The 23,926-nt window shown below is 46.4% G+C and overlaps 1 protein-coding gene across 4 annotated transcripts in view; it reads right to left on the reverse strand.

The window, feature by feature from the left end:
• The window catches only part of LOC144723456 (1-phosphatidylinositol 4,5-bisphosphate phosphodiesterase beta-1-like), a 144,598-nt gene extending 121,733 nt beyond the window's left edge, over positions 1-22,865 (reverse strand). For all 4 annotated transcript variants that reach the window (XM_078602229.1, XM_078602228.1, XM_078602227.1 and 1 more), the window contains exons 1-2: positions 22,355-22,865; positions 5,349-5,426 (exon numbers count right to left, since the gene is read on the reverse strand). In XM_078602229.1, coding sequence (XP_078458355.1) covers positions 5,349-5,426; positions 22,355-22,453 — 177 coding nt within the window. In that variant the 5' untranslated portion in view covers positions 22,454-22,865. The remainder of the gene's footprint in view (positions 1-5,348; positions 5,427-22,354) is intronic.
• Positions 22,866-23,926: the final 1,061 nt, after the last annotated feature.

The raw sequence follows: 23,926 nt of genomic DNA on the forward strand, positions 1-23,926 counted from the left end.
CTGGTTCTCCACAAACCTCGCAGCGTCAAATGGCCAAACCTCTTAGCTTACGCGGGGGGGCCCGTTGTGCCACGTGGGGACCCCAGCTCTCCCCAGGTCCGGCTCAGCTGCCTGGGTCCTCGTGTAACCACGAAGCTCTGGAGAAGCTCATTCATCGCACACGAACGAGTTGCTCCAGGCCAGTTTCCGTCGTAACTTTTCAACGGTTGACATCGCAAGCCCCTTCATTTTGCACGTGGGGTTCAATTAAAGAGCATGATTAACCACGTCTCTTGGGGGCCTTTGTGAGGCTCAGGAAATTGTAATGAAAGCCACCAAAACTTTCGTGTTGAAGCTTTTTAAAGCAAACCAAACGAAGTAAACAAATAACTTTCAATTCACAACATGTATACAAACGTACATTCTGCAGATTCAGAAACAAATTATACATTCGAGTTACATAATCCTTCGGAAATATAAGATTTGATCATATTTACTTTGTGCCCTATCACAATGTTGATGTATACATAACAGAGTGAAGGCGTGACAAATATCCAATTGACCTGCTTTGGAAATGATATGTGACTCCGTTTTTATGGTAAAACACAGCAAATGTTTTAAACATGCTGAGCATCGATAAACATATTTCAGAAGGCAAAAATGGTGTATAATTACGATACATACGAGTGAAAAAAAATATACAGCATTACATTCCCACATGATGCACAAAAAGTTAAGAACTATGATATTCAAGACCCTCAGTCTAGTACTGTGCTTTGACTAAAGCACATTGGCAAAAGCACATGTGAATAATTGTCAGGCACAAAATATGTCATATATATACTGTAGTTCAAAATTAAACATAAGTCTGAAATGTTTGACCTTTCCGACAATTTAAAATCCAGAATATAGACATGCACATCACCATGGAAACCAAATGATGTCATTATGCATTCGGCCAAGACTCATCTTTCCTGGCACGAAGGAAGCTGGATATATTACACCCGATTTGCAGAAAAGAGAGAAGAAAATACACACACTTGGATCATTAAATATAGATGCTTCTCCTCCCAAGAAATGTAACGTTTGGCCAACTGCTCTATTCTACTAATGCTGGAGATGCTTGGCATGGTGTTGTGATGGTGAGCACACCGGACTTGTCACCGAGATGTCGCCAGTTCTATTCGATCTCCCGGCACGGCAGGTGAAACAATGCTGCAAGTTTCGTAAATCCCACTCCAGACACTTCTGTCCACCCAGCAGTATAAGTGGGTTCACCATCATGAGTCCATCGGCGGTGTCGCATGTGGTGGGGTAAAGCGTGGGTAGCTACAACCTCTTACAAGTTGACTGGCCTGCGTGTGGCGAGATGTTAACTACCTCGCCTGGTATACAGGAGGTCGTGGGTTCCATCCCGACCCTGACGCCTGCTGCTGTATATTTTGAGATTGCATGTTCTCCCCGTGGTCACGTGGATTTTTGCCTCCACATTGAGAAATGTGATGTTAGAGTATTTGGCTGCTGCTATAAATCTATACATGCTAAGTCACTTGACTGAGCTATCATTTGTGGCATCTGAAAACGAGCTCTACAGTATAGCTCATTGGGCCTTACCTGGTAAAATAAAATATACCTGAGCTTAGTTTCATTTTCGAGGGGCACATGGCACAGTATTTGAGGCACTTCTGCCAGGAGTGGCATGAGCAGGGAATTACGGGGCTGCACCGTCTACCTTTCATACTAATGATGGGGGCAGCTGTGCAGATGAAGGCAGCCAGGATTCTGCACGTACGTGATGGCCTCCAGCCATTGAGGTGTGTCACCAAATGCTTATGTAATGAAAAAGGCAACCATCAACAACACTTGCGAAATGCACCGTTATCAAAACGTAGCAGACATCCAACACAGCACGGTACATCAATGGTGCTTCAGAAAAATGCACATCGAGTGATATCATGTGACTCAAAAGGAAAACAAACAGCTTGCCTGAAAGGGAATCGAAAATTGGCAACGTTTTGGCCAAGAAGGTTAATCTCAAAAGGGTCAAAATACTTAAAATGTAATTAAAGAATACAAATACAAGGTGGTGCAGTGGTTGGTCTGTTGTGTTATTTAAGCGGCGATTATTAAATGGGTCGAGCAGTGGCACAGTATTATTACCGCACTGCACTGCGAGCCTGACGACGGGAGTCTGATGATTACCAGCCGTGGCAGACATCAGTGGTGAGAAATTACTAAACTGTGCTTCTGTGCTCTCCTTCCTTCACCAACCTGCAGTAAACAGCCCTGTTAAGTATGGTCAACACAATGCTTACTTATTGGCATGGCATGGGGAGGCATTTATCCAGCAGTGGACAAAGGGCTGTAAATAATCATTGTGACTTATATACAACAGCACTGTACCTGTTGCATTCGTCTTATAAACCCGTGACTGTGGAATCGGGCAAACAACTATACGTTGAGTGTGTGCATATATATGATATTAGTTATTTTAATCTGCGGATTGTGCCTACATCTTATACAGTGCGTGTCGTGTATATACAATCGGCGTTCGTTTAAGGTGTAAAAGGTGAACCGCCGTACTAATTGGTGTCGCGCCAATTCATACCGACGCAACATTTATTGTCTCCCCTTCTCAACCAGCACTCCCACACCTCCCCCAACCCTCGCGTCTGACCCCAACACACTCCTAATGTTTCCACGCAAGCTCATTACCGGCGTTCGTCTGCAACTGCAAGGGTGCCCCACAGGGTCGACGTAATCGCATTTGCGGTTGGCTTTTTCTTTTTTATTCGCTAGGTCAGCATGAGCACAGAGTACAGGGCATGTGACCAGGATGGAACGGGGTTCAAATATGTAATGGGGTCTGCGCTGGAATGGATGATGGCCGATGGACACGATTTGCGATGCAGGTGGAGGCCACGAGGAGACCCCGCGTCTCAAGTGACGAGCGCTGTGGAGATGGAGCAATGGAATCGGATTGTGTGCGGGAGCGAGACGAGATGAGACGTGGAACTGCGGGACTGTCAGGGATGGAAACGATGTGGGGTGGCCATTGTCTAGCGGTACAGTCGTGGGTAATGGCTGACGATACTGGTGAGAGTGAATAAAATATAGTAGAGGATCAGGTTTTAGATGTGTGGCCATTTCCTCATAGCCATGAAGAGAGGACACTCGAAAATGTTCACGTGAAACTAATTGTGATGTGGTGAATTAAGCAGGCCACCCTGTGTGCTTTACACGCACGTAGTAATATTGCAAGACTGCAATCATGATAATGCCCGAAACTGAGCCAGGAAAGCCGTACTGGGTGTCAAGGCACATTGTCAGGACAGTCCAGCATTAGGATGTCGTGAGAAGAGAATTACTGTAGTGAGTGTTTGGCACATGGGAAGGAATCAGAGTACCTGGAGAAAATCCAACGAAACGAGAACATCCAAAGCTCCACATAACAAAACAAATAAGCAGACAATGTTTCCCTAAACATATCTGTCTGGCCACATCAAAACTAAAAGCATATCCTACATGGCCCATCAGCCGCACAAACATACCGTTTCTCGTTGACATACAGTATGTTGAATTTGGTCCAGAGTTTGCCTATATTAAATTCAATGGTATTGAAATTATGCATTGAGTTTTTATGTGGGGAGACGCATGTGTGAAGGGGACATAGTCTGATTATCATTTTGTTAGTCATATTCTCCACAACCATGCTTATCATGATTTAAAGCTCCACGTGGATAGATTCAAGAATCCATCATTAAACCTCCATCTCATGGCTACTTCACAGCCCACTTATGATGTTTGTCATCCACTATTCAAAATGCACAAACCCTGAATTGTAGTAGGAATATCTATGTTGGTGCCTCGCCATCGTCATCCATGATATATCCACTGCTGGATGATGGCCTCCCCAGGCCGTCATGATCTCTCGTGGCCTGCTGAGGCAGCAATGTTGGTGTCTATTCCACTCCTATTTTTAAGACTACTGCATAGGCAAGGATGCTCTCTATACATGTGCACTATTCAAAACCTCGACCAGCATTATCGGCGTTCAGCATTGCATTGCACAGTCTGAATACCACAGTGTTCATCACTTTGCACGTGAGTGCTGTGTCTGTGACACAACAGAGTAAACGGTCTAACATGGCCCAACCAATCACATCAATGTATTATAATCAACAACAATATAGAATGCATTGCCTAAAGCAAGTTCTTGGGCGATACTGCATTGGCATTGATGCACCAGCATAATACGTAAACAAATTCAACGCATTCGTCAATAACACTTAAAATAAATGTACATTTTCAGGCAATGGTGAATTCTCCCTAACACTAGAAGAGCCATTTCCCAAAATATCACCTATTATATAATTTTACTTGGAAGGCATATTTTTGTTTTATTGATGAACGTTTTGAGTTAATTGCTTAAAGCAGGTGATAATCATTTAGAATGTCTAACGTGCAGTTTTAATCCACTCTCAGAGCGAGAGAGAGAGAGACTGATTTACAAAGTGCAGACAACCACAGACAAGCGGAAAGGCAGCCAGAACCGACGCCAATAATTTCCCAAGCTCTGTCGTCCTATACTACAATCATAGGGGCTATTCCATTCTCATGCTTTAAGTCGCATTTCCTTTTAGAGTCTATGGATGGGAATAGCATCTCCTGCGTGGACTTACATCTACAAGCTTCCCCTCACACTGACAAGTCTAGAACTTTAGTCTTGAACTGCAGTGGAATCTCAGTGGCATGCAATGTTCTTCACATAAGTACAGACTCAGAATTTGAGATTAAAATTAATTAATTAATTAATTTTGTGATGCAGTCATATTTATGAGAATCCATGCAGTATATATAGAAATGGTCAGTTTAACATAACTCTGGCTGTCGCCTGATGATGCTGGTTGTAACTAATCAGCAAAATGTCGTACTCAAATTGTAGACGTTGTGGGTTCATTCTCCAGCACACCGGTGTGCTAAACTAGTAACAAACTGGCATGTTCTGTTTAAGTGACAAACCTTACTAATTGACTGTGTCGGGTGGTGGCGGGTTTAACAACACAACATTTATATTTACGCAATCTAACCCATAAACCTCTATTATGGATATAGAGATGCTATATACATCCAAATTCTGTATGAATGAAAATTGTTGGACCTGAAGCGAAGAATATGGGGCACGGGAAGGAAACCACCTGTGGCACGTCAGAATGTATGTTGCACTTCTTTCGCACCATACATTGCCAACCGTGCTAATCTGAGGTGTGGGTGAAGGACAACAAACTAAATAAACTCGTTTTCAATCTAGATGTAAAAGTGCACCGCTCCAGTGGCTGGAGCAAAGCGAGTCAGCAGGTTACAAGTACCTTGGTCATATCTGTCCAGTAGAGAAAGTGTCCATTGGGATCCACCGCCAACGTCACAGGGAGCAGCGTGTTGGAGTCCTTAACAAACAACAACAAAAAGCAGACAAATTAAAGCGGTGACCTCCCCAGCTGACGAGGCATTGCAGCAGCCGTACGAATGTGTGCAGCCCAGGAACAAATGGCAATAAACACACAAAACAAGGTGTCAACAGCAACACATAACAGGAATCCAAGCGTGCTGTGCATGTCAAAATGACACCGTATCCGCACACAGCCTTGTTTGACAAGTCACCAGCTGCAAAGAGACGACATAGTGGCGTTTAAGAGACATTGCATACCGTCCCGTAATACGAATGCGAGGATGCTGCCGAGGTGCGGTGGACTTGCAATCCAGAGGTCGCCGGTTCGATTCAATCTCCCGGTGCGATGGTTGAGACAATGGTGCAAGTTTCTTAACCCCCCCCACCCCTCCCTGCCTCTATCCACCGAGCAGTATGAATGGGTGCAACCACTGTCAGTCGATCGGCAGATCATGTATGGTGGGGTAATGTTTGGGTGCCCCCCACCTCTTCCAATATATCTGACCAGTGTGGAAGAGTAGGCCAAACACCCTGCAGAGTGGCTCTCTAGAGCTCCCTTTAGTGGAGGCCCTTCCATTAGCAGTGGCATGAACGAGCAATTGCAGGGCTGCACTTTTAACTTTTATATATGATTTGTAGACCTGCAATTAAATAAGGATCAGTCCCTGAGTTGGGTCAACCACGTGTTATTGCTCGACAATAAAGTGGCAAATAGGCACTCAACCATGTTGGTTTGATGAGATAATTATCTTTTTTATTGCACAACTCACTTAAAGTACTTTAATGAACCCACATAGAGATATCCACACACACATGCGAGTAGTCTTGATGATCTTAAAGATTTGAATGCTATTTTTAACTGGAGCACATTTGAACAAAACTAACGGTGGTGCAAATGTTGAAGTGAGTTTCTTTCCGACGTTTAACATGGAAAACAAAGAACCGCTGCCATTGATTACACCCTTTGAAGTGGTCTGGTAAGCAAGATTAGGATGCAGAAGACAGCTCCAGGAGCACATAGAACCTGAGGTACCCTAACACAAAGGACAATCAAAGAGGGAGATTGTTTCACGTTCGCCAGAAGCCAACCTATAAAGAGTCCAAGGTCCACAGTATATAAAAAAAAATCACCTCCAATGCTCTCCGTACGAGGCCCATGTAAAGTGCAGGGGTGCAACGTGCCATCAAAGAGACAATACACGCTTTGATGACAGGGGCGATCCGGCAATCAAAGTATGAGAGTGGAACAGCGCATTTATTCATTAATATCGATTCCTAAGCTCGCGGTGCACGGCATCAAAGCTGCTGCGTAAGAGGAGCGAATGTTTTTCGATGTGCGCTCTGTTGTGCATGTTCCCTCATCCATGTGTTGCTCTTTCTGTCTTTCAGTGCAATTCCTGGAATGCAGCCCTCCATGCTTCTTCACTCAATTATGACGTTTTTATATCCTCCGCTTTCTTTTAATTGCATGTTCGTGTCCGTGTTTCTGGACCATGTCGGGGCAGGTAGCGCAGACGAATTTCAACTGTCTTCATTATCCTCACGCATTCTTGACGACGTCAGAGATTGGTGACAGAAAGATGTGGCACTACTTGAGCATATTGGCACAAGACGGAGAGGAAAGTGGAAACAAAATGACGAAACGTGTGCACTGGACACCGATGATTGTGACGATGATGATGACGATGAGTCTTTGGACACATTCACACAAGTTCAAGACGTCATATCGACTCTTAAGACAAGCACGTGGGCCTGGGCAGCAAGTGTCACTGGAACAGATGGCAGCTGATGAAGACTAACAACGAAGTGGCAGCTAAAAGAGGGAGGAAGTCCACTCCGGATATGGAGCAATGTAATCATCTCATGTGCAGGTGGGTCGTTGCATCACAAGACTGAGACACGGCTTATGGATGCCTTCATCCACCAATGGACAGATCACGGAGGTGATATGCTATTTGTCATTGGTGTACACAGGGCCGAATTAATATTTTGTAGGCCCTTGGGCTACAGGCACTGTGAGGCCCCCAGTAATATTTTCAAAAGGAAAACAACGTTAAGTAAAAATGTAAAAAATGTTTACAAGGCTAACAACAAGTAAAATTCAGCGTTCACAAAACGAAACAACTTTTCACTTCGTCTCTGGAGGGCCTCCAGCTGGCGGAGTTTTAAATTGTGACAACTCATCGAATCGGCCGGGAGGTGGAAGAAACTAATTGTTCCGCTGTTGAAGTAGACCTGAGGCAGTCAACGGAATAGAGCGTGAGCATGAGAGACTCAAAAATAATGTTGGTATTCCACCAACTGCGGAAAGGCAAAGTTGCTGCTGTATTGGCGTTCCGTCCCACTACCACGTTCGACATTGAGGTGCATATTTGAGGCTGCCTCATTGCCACTGCCACCTTTGCTGTTAAGTTTGCAGTGTCATATTTTACAAGACAAACATACGGTGTTAAATTACGTACCCAATGTAAAAAAAAGCTAAACCCCACTGTACAGGGTAAAATTAATCAAAACGGATTTTTTTATCGACCAACATCAGACGTCCACGGTGTGCACAATTTAATTGGTGAAACCCTAAAATCACACGCACTTGACATGCATCACGTGGTTCAATCTCTAAGATGCCGTGACAAAATCTCTGCCACCTATCTGGGGAAGAATATTTACAATCAAATTGAAGTCTGAGCGTAACACGTTTTTAATGTCGCTTTAATTTGTGAGGGGGATGGGAGAAATAATGTATCATCTATTTTACCATCATATAAATGCTCCAAACAAATCACACTTATAAAATGTGTATTGCTGGTACGACCCTGAAATTTAAAAAAATCAATTTGCATTCAAAGAAAATATATTGTGTTGCTGCTATTGTAGACAAATCCATAAATATAAAACAGTAAAGTAAATACAATAAATATTTCCATTTTACAGGCGCGGTATGTGGATGGTAGAAATAATGTATCATGCATTCATTCCTTCATCCACACATCTATATCTTGAGCATACTCATCCACAGCCCTACTAACCTGCGACTCCTATTAGTCGCAGCACTAAAATGGTCCGCGCCCAGATGCATCCCATTAGGAATCGAGCGACACATTCCTCCGAATATCTGCAGGTTATCTAACATTTGCAATCACTGAAAACGAACGGCAGTGGCACCGGGCAGCTTAGGGGAACCCGGCCCTCCACTCATGCACCCCGATACAGCCTGGTGCTCATTCATTCATTCACTCACCCATTCATGCATTTGCTCATGCATTCATTCATTAACACACCCGTTAATGTATGAATTCCTTCACACAGTCATTAATGTGTTCAACAATTTATGCATTTATTCCTTCATCCACACATCTTATTATGCAATCAACCATTTATTCGTGTGTGCATTCGTTTATTTATGCATTCATTCATCCATGCATTGAAGCATTAATCTTGATTTGAAGCTTTCGTGACTGCAGGAAGCCATACTCTTTGGTTCATTCAGTAAAGTCACGTAAGTATAAAATAAAATGAATCACGACGTTTCGGGCGCAACACAAGCGTCCGTCATCAGGTGGGAAAGCATGGTCTGCTGCACGGAAGTGGCTCTGTTAATGTGAGGGATTAGCATGATGTTAACGTGAGAAACTAGAGGGCACGGAAGTGGCTATGTTAATGTGAGAGATTAGCATGATGTTAGTGTGAGAAATTAGAGGGCACGGAAGTGGCTCTGTTAATGTGAGGGATTAGCATGATGTTAATGTGAGAGATTAGAGGGCACGGAAGTCGCTATGTTAATGTGAGAGATTAGCATGATGTTAATGTGAGAGATTAGAGGGCACGGAAGTGGCTATGTTAATGTGAGAGATTAGCATGATGTTAATGTGAGAAATTAGAGGGCACGGAAGTGTCTATGTTAATGTGAGAGATTAGCATGATGTTAATGTGAGAAATTAGAGGGCATGGAAGTGTCTATGTTAATGTGAGAGATTAGCATGATGTTAATGTGAGAAATTAGAGGGCATGGAAGTGTCTATGTTAATGTGAGAGATTAGCATGATGTTAATGTGAGAAATTAGAGGGCACTGAAGTGGCTATGTTAATGTGAGGGATTAGCATGATGTCAATGTGAGAAATTAGAGGGCACGGAAGTGTCTATGTTAATGTGAGAGATTAGCATGATGTTAATGTGAGAAATTAGAGGGCACGGAAGTGTCTATGTTAATGTGAGAGATTAGCATGATGTTAATGTGAGAAATTAGAGGGCATGGAAGTGGCTATGTTAATGTGAGAGATTAGCATGATGTCAATGTGAGAAATTAGAGGGCACGGAAGTGGCTCTGTTAATGTGAGAGATTAGCATGATGTTAATGTGAGAGATTAGAGGGCACGGAAGTGGCTATGTTAATGTGAGAGATTAGCATGATGTTAATGTGATAAATTAGAGGGCACGGAAGTGACTATGTTAATGTGAGGGATAAGCATGATGTTAATGTGAGAAATTAGAGGGCACGGAAGTGACTATGTTAATGTGAGGGATAAGCATGATGTTAATGTGAGAAATTAGAGGGCACGGAAGTGGCTATGTTAATGTGAGGGATTAGCATGATGTTAAAGTGAGAAATTAGAGGGCACGGAAGTGGCTATGTTAATGTGAGAGATTAGCATGATGTTAATGTGAGAAATTAGAGGGCACGGAAGTGTCTATGTTAATGTGAGAGATTAGCGCGATGTTAATGAGAGAGATTAGAGGGCACGGAAATGACTATGTTAATGTGAGGGATTAGCATGATGTTAAAGTGAGAAATTAGAGGGCACGGAAGTGGCTATGTTAATGTGAGGGATTAGCATGATGTTAAAGTGAGAAATTAGAGGGCACGGAAGTGTCTATGTTAATGTGAGGGATTAGCATGATGTTAAAGTGAGAAATTAGAGGGCACGGAAGTGTCTATGTTAATGTTAGAGATTAGCGCGATGTTAATGTGAGAGATTAGAGGGCACGGAAGTGACTATGTTAATGTGAGGGATTAGCATGATGTTAAAGTGAGAAATTAGAGGGCACGGAAGTGGCTATGTTAATGTGAGGGATTAGCATGATGTTAATGTGAGAAATTAGAGGGCAAGGAAGTGGCTATGTAAATGTGAGGGATTAGCGTGATGTTAAAGTGAGAGATTAGAGGGCACGGAAGTGGCTCTGTTAATGTGAGGGATTAGCGTGATGTTAATGTGAGAGATTAGAGGGCATGGAAGTGGCTTTGTTAATGTGAGAGATTAGCATGATGTTAATGTGAGAAATTAGAGGGCACGGAAGTGGCTATGTTAATGTGAGGGATTAGCATGATGTTAAAGTGAGAAATTAGAGGGCACGCAAGTGGCTCTGTTAATGTAAGAGATTAGCATGATGTTAATGTGAGAAATTAGAGGGCACGGAAGTGACTATGTTAATGTGAGGGATTAGCATGATGTTAATGTGAGAAATTAGAGGGCACGGAAGTGGCTATGTTAATGTGAGGGATTAGCATGATGTTAAAGTGAGAAATTAGAGGGCACGGAAGTGGCTATGTTAATGTGAGAGATTAGCATGATGTTAATGTGAAAAATTAGAGGGCACGGAAGTGACTATGTTAATGTGAGGGATTAGCATGATGTTAAAGTGAGAAATTAGAGGGCACGGAAGTGGCTCTGTTAATGTGAGAGATTAGCGTGATGTTAATGTGAGAGATTAGAGGGCACAAAAGTGTCTCTGTTAATGTGAGGGATTAGCGTGATGTTAATGTGAGAGATTAGAGGGCACGGAAGTGGCTCTGTTAATGTGAGAGATTAGCATGATGTTAAAGTGAGAGATTAGAGGGCACAAAAGTGGCTCTGTTAATGTGAGGGATTAGCGTGATGTTAATGTGAGAGATTAGAGGGCACGGAAGTGGCTCTGTTAATGTGAGAGATTAGCGTGATGTTAATGTGAGAGATTAGAGGGCACAAAAGTGGCTCTGTTAATGTGAGAGATTAGCGTGATGTTAATGTGAGAGATTAGAGGGCACAAAAGTGGCTCTGTAAATGTGAGAGATTATCATGTAACTGTAGAAAAGAAGAAGAGCGGCCTCCTCGACGGGGGAGTGCAACCCAACGGGTGTAATCCGCAGGGCCTGTGGGCATGATAAGAGTGCAATCCAAAAGACATGTGAGCGCCCTCGTCTAGGAGGCCACTCTCCTATCTCACAGTTACATGATAATTTCTCACATTAGCATCACTAGCCCCGGCCACTTCTTCATGACCCATGAGCTACACCCATTTCAAACCTTTTAAAACAGTCTGCCTCAGCAGCAGGCCACGCTTTCCCACCTGATGATGGATGCTTGTGTTGTGCCCGAAACGTCGTGATTTATTTTCTTTTATACCTACGTGACTTTACCGAAAGAACCAAAGAGTATTGAAGCATCAATTGGCGCATTAGTTGGTGCGCTGCCTACGTGGTACATAATTGTTGTGATTGTTGTGAGTGTTGAAATGTACGTGCGTACATTTCAACATTCACAACAATTATTTTCACAGATAAGAATAGTTCATCCAGAAAATGCATCCTATTATCCCCCGTTCACCTGCATTGTTTTTATCATGGATAAGTGGGGTAGAAACAACACAGACCACCCCCAGGATAACGGTATCCATGAAGTTCACCCCGCACATCAGCGTGGACAAGAAGGATAGTCTTGGGTAGAAATATAATATCGCGGATATATGCATATCATATAACATATATGATAATATAACGTTTGTACATATATAAAGTACTGGGAATATAAAGGACATGTCAATTCCAAGGGCATACGTGGTATTCAAAGTGTGTCTTTGAAGTGCGGCTTGTCGCTGGCTGTAATGACGTGAGCCCACATTAGCCTGCATCTCAGAGTAATGCAACCCATGCTGGTATGCATTTGTGCTGTAAACAGTACTGTATAGGCCAAAACTGGTTGTAAGCCACTGTATTATGTCCATGCCAATCCACCTTAATGCCAATCCACCTTAACTTTATTGCATCAGCCCCACTGTTCAACCAACCAATCAAAAGAATGTCTCCACTACGGTTAAATGTTTTTAAGTCACAGAGTGTATCCACATAGTCTGTTGGCTGTTCCCTATGGTGGGATGAGGTGTGGGTAACCCGCCACCAAGACGACCGGCCAGCATGGAAAAGTGATGCCACATGTCCTCGAGAACTCTAGAAGGGCATGATGGAGCTCCCTCTAGCGGAGGACCTACTGGACATCTGTGAAAAGAGCTTTATAGCTCATCGGATTCCTCCAGTATAAATACACATTCTGATTGTGACCTTGTCAGCTGTGGCGCGAACAAGCACTTTCAGGGCTGCACCCTAACCTTCACTTCACGGTGTCTCCTGGAGTGTTGCTCATTTCCCGCGTCAAGCTAGAAACTCGTGGGCAGTTCCACGATTTGTCAATTCAGACACTTTAACGGTGTGGGTAAGGATTTGTAGTCATGAAAAGGCAGCTTTTACTTGGGCACTGGATGTCAACCAGTTAGGACTGTTGCTCAGATGGCAATCATTTGCCCACTTTTCTAGATAAGAAACTAAAATACCACAGCACAGAGACAAAACTGTCTTTTTCATCAACACCAGGATGGTGGTGGTATTTTCGCACGTGTAAAATATGCTATATTTTCTAAAACTATCATGATGTTCAAAATGACAGCCAACAGCACTTATAAGGATGATAATGGCGGAACAGAGGCGTAAAATCAGAAAGTCAAAGGGTCAGAGGGACATTGAGCGATGGGTACGCGAGTTAGAGAACAGTCCCGTTCCGGATGTGGACATCAGGACGAAAAAAACGTGGAAAATCAGAACATGTCACGCATGTCACAGAGTCGGCGTCCCACCCTTTTCGGTGCGACTGCAAAACGGTGCACTAAAGAAATCAGACAACGACATGTCAGCCGCTATTCACACTAGGGTGTTTAAGTCCTGCCACGTGCCAATTTATCAATTGGGTGAAACGTTCCGTGGGGCGCGGGTTCGGCGGCGGCTGGGCAAGCGGGCGCAGGCCGCGCAGAGCCCCGCTCCGTCCCAACTCGCGGAGCGCACAAAACCAGCGACGTGATGGTGATGAAGAAGACGATGGTGATGGATGGCAGTGGCGAGGGCAAGGGTGAGCGTGGAGGCGGTGGTGACGGCATTAAGAGAGATGTGGATGTGATGCCATGGTGATGGCGAGGGCCAAGATGTAGGGGCTGTCACTGCAATTTAAGGAGAGAGCAGTCTTCATGAAAACATTTGTAAATAATATAAAGGTGCAAAGAGGTAAAGGTGTAGAGGTCTCTACTTGACAGACCTCTGGGGGGACCTTCTGGAGGGTATCTTGGCCTACTCTGCTCTGACACACTGGTGTTGGAAGAGGTGGGTGTACCCACACTTTACCCCACCACACACAAGCAGCCTGCTCATCAACTAAATGTGGTGTACCCACTTATACTGCTGGGAGGACAGAGGTGTGGATGGGGGGGGGCTAAAAAACGTGCTCCGTTGAATTTAAATGTCCATATATATTAACGTAGTACTGGTGGCTGACGGCAAGCATCAGGTCTGTCATTAAACACCCATCCTGAAAACAAGACACTGGCAACCAACATGTTTGAGATATGATCAGCGAGCAAATAACTTTCTGTCTAAAATCATCGTAAGTGCAGCGTTTTACTTGAGTGTTGTATGTTTCTCTCACAATCAACGGGACAAAGCTGGCATTTCTGAAACTTGGGGAGGGCTCGGAGAAAACAAGATCAGCACTCATTTATCGAGTTAGGGACACGGACAGCAGTGCTTTATACATCAATCCACCAAATGAGGCACTTCTTCAGCTGACGGGTTCTATCCCACCACCCCCACACACACTGAGCCGACCCAACTGCCACAGCCTCAAGCACGGCCTTACCCACTGGCCTCCCTGAATGAAGTTTTTGTTTCGATAAATCTAAGCCTGGCAGCTTCCTTCTTACCGGTTTGTCGGAGTGAATCTTCAATAATGGCTTGAGAGCGCTTCCACATCCCCAATAACAGTGACTCGGTAAGAATGATCGTTGAGAAAAATCTATTATAAGTGACAAGACAAAAAGCTAAATATTGACGTAACCAACGATCAATAAATGGTAAACACAAGCATGCAAGCGTTTACAATTATGACAATAAGAACACTTTCTCGGGTCCGTTTTATTTTATTATTTTTCAATTACAAAATTCCTACAGATCCTCCCAGTGAGCATTATTAGACAGTCAAACTGAAAATAAGTGGTTCACAAATCACCAAAAGTGTGAAATAATTTCCCACTATACACTTGCATTATTTATTTCCCCAGCCACTGTACTTGAGTTAAGATGAGGATATCCATCAGCATGATGGACTGGCACTGCTGATGTTTCATATTGTCTTCAAAGGAAGCACAACATTTTTTATGCGGATGTATTTCTTCCATCTGTGGTGTAAATGTCAACGTACTCTTCACCAGGGCCTTGCAAGGAACAAGATAGCCGACTGATCAGCCCTAATGCGTTCATATAAAAAGGTAAAAGTGCAGCCCTGCAATTCCTAGCTTAACACCACTGCTGGCAGAAGGGCCTCGACTAGAAGGAACACTTGAGGGGCCCTCTAAAAGGGTAGCTTGGCCTACTTCACGCCGGCCAGCTGTCCTGCAAGAGGCACGAGAACCCACAGTGCACCCCACCACACGTGACCTGACAATCGAGATTAACTCGACTGTATCCGTGTATGGGGCCATCCATTTAGTAGGCGGCAAAAACCTGTCAAAACTTGACCCCCGTCCCCCCGAATCCTATAGAACGGCCGATATTTAATCCACGCAGAAACGATCAAGGATTAATAATAGTAACGTGTTTAAGCAAACAGATAGTCCACCGCCGGACTATCTAACTCATTTCAAGGCCAATGTAGAAAAATTATTATCGAGGCTTCACCCCCCCCCCCCCCGTTTCCTATGCGCACATTGTCAGTAGAGCCCCCCCACACGCAAACGGCACGCATTCGGGTTAACCCCCCCCTCCATGCGTACGGACTGAATGGATGACCCCTATCCTGTTGGGTGAACAGAGGTGGGGCAGACGAGAACTCTGGATTGAAAGTCGAGTGCGGGAACCATAATACCGTGGAAGTGTCCCTGTTGCTTTAATCCAACACACTCAAAAGCCAATCTGAGTATTTGTATTAATTTACCTCCCTTCTAACAAAAGCCGGGATGGGTTATCGGTATCAGAAGAAGCCAAAATGTTTGTCGACACACAAGGGCTGACACAGCATCTAGGTGAAGCAGGGAGGGTGGCGTTTTACCAAGAAGCACTGTAGGTGTTGTGATAAGATAAGCCGTGTAGCCAGCCACAAGCACAATGAAAGCAAAATGCAGAACGGCGAACCGTTTCAAATTTCAGCAGCATAGCAAGCAGGACATCTTGACAAAAAAAATATGAGATGGGGTTTCTCATCGTGAACATACTTGATGTATTGGTTGCAAGTGGGCGAGATAAATGGATCCTCGTAGTACAAAAGTCGCGTCTCTGCGTATTCCTTTCCCAGAGATGGACTTGGCAGCAATGCGCATTGGTGACTGTACTTTACGGATGAGCCCTAATACAGACGAAATCGATTAGCAGTCGTCTCTTCGTCTCACTGCTGCCTGTTAGCCACGTTTGAGTTTTCAATCTAAACCAGATTTTTTCAATCTAAATTAGATTGAAAACCAATTCCGTTCAAACTGCTTTTCGTATTTAGTTTGTTGTCCTTCCCCCGCACCTCCCATCAACGCGGTTGTCTAGGTACGGTGCGAAAGAAGTTCAACATAATACATAATACATCGATTTGCTCAAGACTGGCCTTTTGAGTTTGTTAGACTAAAGGCAACAGGGATACTTCCACGGTGAAATGGTCCCCGAGGTGGCCGGCTCCATTCGCTGCAGGCCCGAGATCTTTCTGCACAGCACAGTGCACAAGTTGTTTGTGTTGACGGAACCTCGCAGATCGAGAAAAGCCACCACCACCACGTCCACGTCCTCAGGAGCGAGTTTCGCAAGGCGCCCGCCCTGGACGTTCGAGCCGCTCTTATCAAGCACAGATAACAAATGACCATTGTACCAGGCGGCTTCGTCTGGTATCTGCTGGATTTTGACTTTTGGCAAGGAGCATTTGAATATATATGCTGCTCAACCTCTGTCAGCAACAGCACTTGACGAGCCGTAGTTTAATTATTATTCTCTCTGCATGGCAATACGAGACGGCCGTGATGTTCCAACGTCAACAAACACGCCCTTCGCACAACTGCAAACCGTTAAGATTAGCTCCCGCTATTGCCAACTTCTGCAGGCCTCTATTGTATTTGCGCCACTGAATGGTGCAGCCGATGGGACAGCACTGCACCGTGAACCCGACAACCAGAGTCCAATTCCCCGGCCACCACGCCGAGCGAGTGCTGCCCGGACTGGGCCACAGCCGCCTTCACCACCAGCCCGCGAATTGACCAGCCATGTTTAGATTTAAAGCTTTCGTGACTGCAGGGTTTCATGTTCTTGGATCTTTCGATAAAGTCGTGATCATGTTATTGTTTTATTTTTATTATTTTATTATTTCCCTTCTACGCGATTTTACCGAAATAACCAATAATATTAGTTCACACTCTTCCGGAATATCAAATCACCTCGGGATGTTGGGGCGAAGGCTTTCCCCTCGTTAGCCCTGCATTAGAATCAGAATCAGTATCTTTATTTATTTAGACTGAAGGAATCCAATGAGCTATGGAACTCTTTTTCACAGATGTCCATTATGCAACGGCCACATATGTTGTTGCTGGCTTGTGCGGTGTGCTGTTCGGCATGTGCGTGATGTCCGACGTTTCGCTCCATGTTCCGCGAGCTTCCTCAGGAATTCCGTTTCTGAAGAAGCTCCCGGGACGGCGCATGGACCGAAACGGTGGTCGTCATACCGACCAACTCCGTGGCACAACCCGAGAATACATCAGAGAGCAGGACAGCACAACTGTATAAAAAAACTAAAAAAACTATGCAGTTGTGTCAAACTGCTTCAGTCCCATCATTCGTGTAAAGCAGTGGCATAGCCGATAGTGTGCAGGCGGTGCAACTGCACCTTGTGTGGGGGGGGGGCAATCGTTACATTTTGGCCCAGCCAACAGGTGACAAAAACGGGGGCAAGCGAGGGGGAAATTGCACAATGGGGCCTCATTCCTAAACTAAATTAAAAACTATTCATTTTACCAGGTAAGGCCCACTGAGCTGTATAACTCATTTTAGAAGCGGCCTGTCCACAGATGTGAGCTCAACTAAGTGGCTTATCACGTGCAAATTTATCGCAGACAATTTCACTCCTTGCACCACTTGCACCATGGGCCCACGTGAACCACACCAGGCCACCGACGACAGAGAAACCAACGTGCTAGATTGAACGTGAACTTTAAAGCCTTCTTTTCTATTCATATTCTTAGTTCTTTCGGTAAAGTCACGTAGATAGAAAATTAAAAATAAATAAAGTAAAAGCAAAAAACCACGACGTTTCGATCGCAACACAAGCGGCCTTCATCAGGCGGAGAGACACGAGGGGGCAAGCCTCCGAATGCGACTGCTTCTCGGGGCTTCCAGAGTGAGCAGAGCCGTGCGGCGTCAACGGCACGGGCGGGGGGGCAGACAGCGCCAATGTCGGAGCTAAGCCCCGCAAGTACAAGTCGTGCAAGTGAAGCGAGTGCGTGAGACAATGGGGGGAGGGAGAGAGGGGCAGAGACAGAGGGAGGGCAGAGACAGGGCGAGGGGGGGTAGAGGTGGAGCTGAATGCGAGGGCGCAGTCCAAGTGTGTTAGTTAGACAATGGGGGGAGGGAGAGAGGGGCAGAGACAGAGGGAGGGCAGAGACAGGGCGAGGGGGGGTAGAGGTGGAGCTGAATGCGAGGGCGCAGTCCAAGTGTGTTAGTTAGACAATGGGGGGAGGGCGAGAGGGCCATGCGATGCCAGATCAGTGACATCGCACAACCGCTCACTTTCTGCACCCACCCCACCCCACCTCCACAATACAAATTCCTACCTAAAACATTTACACATGTCCGGGGTGTAAGAAGGATGCACGCTTGACCTGTCGCTCTCTTCTCTCGCTGTCGGCCCCGGGCCTGCGTCTCGGTGTTCGGGAAGCCGCGGTGTGGTCGCCTCGGCGCGGACCGTCGAAAGCCGTCGGAATGTTGACACTGAACACTCGCGTGGTCGATCTTTACTTCCTTGCGCGAGATGAGTTGGTTCGCGCGATACGACATCGAGGTGCTGTGCTTGGTCGTGATTTAACGATTAACGATGAGAGATGCTGCACAATAATTGGCCGGTGATCAAGACTATACGCATCGGAGGGGCAACCAAATAAGTGAATGGGCGTACACAGCCAGGGAAGACATGCATCCAGCAGTGGGTCGATCATGGGTGATGCTAATAATAATAAGAGACACGTGCTTGGAATTACATGGAGAGACCGAAATAGGATGACGTGGATCAGAGGAATAAACACAAAGCAGGTATCGCAGTGATTCCACAAAGATCAGAATGAGAATCTGTATTTATCCTGCAGGAATCCGATGAGCTATGGAGCTCTTTTTCACAAACGTCCAGTAGGAGTGGATCAGAAATAAACGACAAACACAAAACCCGATAGGAGTGCCAATGAAATAAAAGGTAAACAACCCACTAAAAACGATAAGAGGGCTTGGGCAGGCCACACCACTCAAAGGCATGATGGGCAACAGACGAGACTGGGTAAAGAACGGCAGCCAAAGGAGGGAATGGGCCAGGCGAGACGAACACCGCAGCGGTGGCGCAATGGGACCGGTCCCTGTGCAGAGAATGAGATGGGCCGTGGCATCGCAGGAGACCGGGAGAGATGGCAACAGCGTGGGTGTGCCTTCATCCAGCAGTGGATGGACAATGGCTAACGACGATGCCAGCCAACGTAGAGGGGCAGCTCGCCAATGGAGCAATCACCCACGGGGACGATAACATCGCAACAATACTGCGCATTAACGTGACGCCGGCTGACAGGGCTGTTCAGCGTGAACAGGCGGCACCAACGAGACATTCCTCAATGTGTGATGAGCGCACGGCAGCAAGCAGCATCTGTCACGCTCGGTGGCTAACGAAGGGCGAGTCCCGTCCGCACAAGTTTGGCACGCCACGAGCAGCGCGGGTGCTGCGTCTGAGCCGCCGCGTGTGGATGCGCGTTGGACTTCTTTCGCACCGTACGTGGCCAACCATGCTCACGGGGAGGTGTGGAGACGCGAGATTGCGCGCCTGGCCACGCAGTAAGCACGGAGAAGACACCCGGTGCCGGCACGCTTTGTGTGCGCTGACCCTACTCACCAGCCGACAATGACTAACCCACTGCAATGACTAATGGACAGACTCGTAATAAACGCACAACTCTTGCTGTGAGCGGCTCGGTGGGATAACGACACGAGACGTCAGATTGCCCACAGCAAGTGAACTTGCCGCAGCACTTGGAGTGTGCGTCGTGTACGCGACTGCCATGCATCACCACGCACGTGCTGTGCCGGCAACTGCCACTGCACTTTGACCCTCCCCACCAACGCCGAAGTTTGAGTCCTGGCCAGGGCTCATGTCAGTGCAGAGTGATCCTTGCACCCCATTCTTACTGCTCAACGCACACATCGACAAAGCGTGCTGCAGTCAGATAGCCAGCACGGCTGATACGGGTCGTTTGACAACTGATACGGGTCGTTTGACAACTGATACGGGTCGTTTGACAATAACTGACACGGCCCTCCCTTCCCCCAGTCATGTGTTGTGGAGGGGGCGCTGTGAATTAATGATTATTATTATAAATGTCGTCTTTATCGACTGCAAGTGAGTGACAATACTCTAACGAAGATCGCATGATGATGGAGTTTATTCAACCGTTTCTTAACGTTACAGTAGCGGAGGCGATTGGTTTGTACTTTGCGTCGTTACTCACGAGACATTTGGAGTACGTAACACGGCTCGCCACGTACAATTCTGTGATTCAACCGAATACATTTAGGAGGTAACCGCAGAGAAGTATCATCCAGCAAGCCTTCGATATCCAATGAATACGTTGTAAGTGATCATCAACGGTGCAAGCGCCCCAAGTTACTCAACGGGCACAGTGTGTGTGTCCTCTTGGTGCTCCATCAGCAAGCCACTTTATGTGTGTATCCATTTTGGGATGGTACATTTACTTATAGATAATCGGCGTTTTAATTATTACATATGATGAGTGCTATCCACAGTTGTACGAGTAACGATGACATGCTGTTGTAAGGATAAACAGGTACAAGAGTTTCACAATGCGATGAGTTCTGGAGGTAACACACATATACAATGTTGGCCGTGAGCCGATTATGTAAATTCCTCATTGCTATGGCGAGACCCATAACTTCCTTAATAGAACTGATAACTGTCCATCATACTATACATGCGGTGCAATCTCACAAGGTAATGGGTCATTTACAAATCCCAAAGAAGATGGGATGATGATGATGGTGGTGGTGATGATGACATAACTGAATTGTACCCTATCCGGGGATTGAACCCATGGGATTACTACTTGAAAGGTCTCCATGTATTGCAACCGAGCAACATCCCAAGCCTCGATGTACGGCAATCAACGCGGCCCTTCATCACTCCAGACCGGCAAGACGAGTAACACCAGCTGAGCCACTGCATGATGGGAACAAAGCAGCAGTGAGTGCGCTAAGAATAGACTTATCCCCACCATGGCAATGTGGAATTTTCACCATTGCCTCGGAGCAACAGATGGTACGCCAGTCAATGATCAGTTTAGCACTGGAGCACTGGGATTGTTTTTACACATGTACTACGGGACATATATCACGTTGTACTTACTGTATAGCTTTATTAGAAAGTCACAAATATTTGTTGACTCATCAAAATACTTTGCGCATTGCATGTGCGCCGCAGTATAGACACCACGCACATGCCTCCGCACACGATCAACCACGCACAGCGGAGCTGAATGCTAACCACGACACAACACTGCATTGTAACCGTGCATAAGCGACGCTGGACACATTCGTGCCGTGATGGTGATATTGTAAGGACGTCACATCCAATAAGGTGGTGGGATGTTGGTGCGGTGGTGCCAATGCAGCCACGTGTGTGTGTGTGTGTCGCTTACAGATCGAGCCAGGTTTGTGCCACTTAGGGAGCTAAGTGTGTGTCACTTAAATAGAGTCAGGTGTGTGTGTGTCACGTATGCCGCCAGGTGTGTCACTTCAGGAGAGAGCCATATATTTGTCACTAAGAGAACCAGGTGTGTCACTACTAGAGAAACAGGTGTGTGTGTGTGTCACGTAAACAGAGTCAGGTGTGTGTGTGTGTCACGTAAACAGAGTCAGGTGTGTGTCACTTAAAGAGAGATTCGGCCAGATGTGGTGCCACTTATCAAAAGTCAGGGGGTGTCAAGTCAAGGGCCAGGTGTGTGTACACTTAAAGAGCCGTCCTTTTAGCAAGCAGGTGTATGTGTGTCGAGTAAATACAGAGCCAAGTGTGGTGTGACTTCGGAAAGAGCTACTAGGTGTGTCACTTCTAGAGGGTCATATGTGTGTCACAGAGAGAGAGAGAGCGCCGGGTGTGACATCAGTAGCCCACGTGTGGTGTTGGAAAGGTGCAGGTGTGTGCCACCAGCATATCCAGGTGATTGTCACCTAAAGAGCCTGGCGTGTCACTTACAGACAGAGAGCCAGATGTGGCATCAGTAAACCACGCGTGGTGTTGGAGAGATCGAGCAGGTGTGTGTGAAGACCCATGGAGCCGTGTGTCACTTCTAGAAGCAGGCGTGTGTCACCTAGCGAGCCAGGTGTGTGGGTGTCACAGGCGTCGCCACTCACTCACCTCTTCCCATTTCAGGAACTTGTTTCCCTTCCGCAGGTCTTCTGACACTTGGATGGGCTTGAGCTGCAGCGAGTGCACGCCAGGCTGTGCGCCTGCCATCTCCTGCTCTCGACTCCACAAGCTCGCCTTGTCCCCGCCGCGATAAACAAAACTAAACTAAACCCCAGAGACAAATACTGCCGCCGCACAACTAACACACGCGCCGGCAGATGGCAACTAGGACAGCAGCGACCACAACTGAGTGACACTCACTCACGAACTCGCTCACACGGCCTCGCAGCCAGCCCCAGCTGATGATATGCAACGCAGGCAAACGATTATTGCAACTTTTATTCCCGTCTTCCCTTCCCGTCCTCGGTCTGTCTCGCCTCTCTCTCTCTCTGTGTACGCCTCCTACTTCAGACTATGTCCGTGCGTCTTCGTCTCGCCTGTTCGCTTCAGTGTCCCGCCTTGACGCGCGTGTGTGTCTGTGCGTGTGTCTGTGCGCCTCTCGTCCGGGCTCTTTGGATGTAACTTGAAAAGTGGGGCGGTGACTTCCTCGGCGAGGGAGCCACAAGGCGGCTTCCTTCGTCTAGCAGCGCCACCCACTAAAACCACACACACACCACCACCACCTCCTCCACCCCCTAATCCCCTCCTCCTCCACGCCACCCTCCATCCTCCCCCCTCTCTCGCAGACTCTCGCTCCCTGCCGCTGTCCGCTCCAACCCCATTCGCCACGCGCCCTCTGGTGCCTGCGACGAGCAAAGTCGCCCGTCGCGATGGGATTCCTCCTGGTGGGGAGACGTCTGGTGGGAGACGAATCCTGGGAGGGTCACCATCACTGGGTTAGGGGACATACATTCAATTTGTCTACGTTGGCCTTCAAATGAGTTAGATCGTCCGGCGGTGGACTATCTGTTTGCTTAAACACGTTAATAGTATTAATCCTGGATCGTTTCTGCGTGGATTAAATATATCGGCCGTTCTATAGGATTCGGGGGGGGTGGGGGTGTAAAAAGTCCGCGTGCCTACAGGGAGGGGGAGGAGGGGTCAAGAGTTCACAGATCTCTGCTGCCGACTCAATGGATGGCCCCTTAAGTCAGAGGCGGAGTTTGACTTCCTTACTTGGGGCCGGGGGTGGGAGGCACGGGTTCGCTTTGTCCCTCGCATTAGGAATCGCGGGAGGATACAATTAATACATGTTTCATGTTAATTGTAAACTACTGAAAATAAATTAATAAAGGTGTCCAGTTTGTGCGGGGCGTTGCCCCCCGTGCCCCCCCCCCGCAAACTCCACCCATGCTGAGTTTCTAAACATCATCATCATTATTTTTGTGCAAAAATTTCGATTTCTCATGTAACGCTGTTGCGTTTGCACCGCTTCCTAATGCTTTGTCGCTGTACTCGTGTCATGTCGGTGAACTGTGGGTCACTCCTTTGCAAATGAGACTCGTCCTGATCTCTTGAGTTCTCACCGCATGGTTAAGAAGCACAATAAACGATTATCATCGTGTATAATAAACTATTATCGTGAACAATAAACTATCACCATCGTAAATAACAAACTATTATCATCGTGAATAATAAACT

The sequence above is a fragment of the Lampetra planeri genome, chromosome 18 (genome assembly GCF_965212315.1).
Source record: "Lampetra planeri chromosome 18, kcLamPlan1.2.h2, whole genome shotgun sequence".
In the NCBI taxonomy this organism is placed as follows: domain Eukaryota; kingdom Metazoa; phylum Chordata; class Hyperoartia; order Petromyzontiformes; family Petromyzontidae; genus Lampetra; species Lampetra planeri.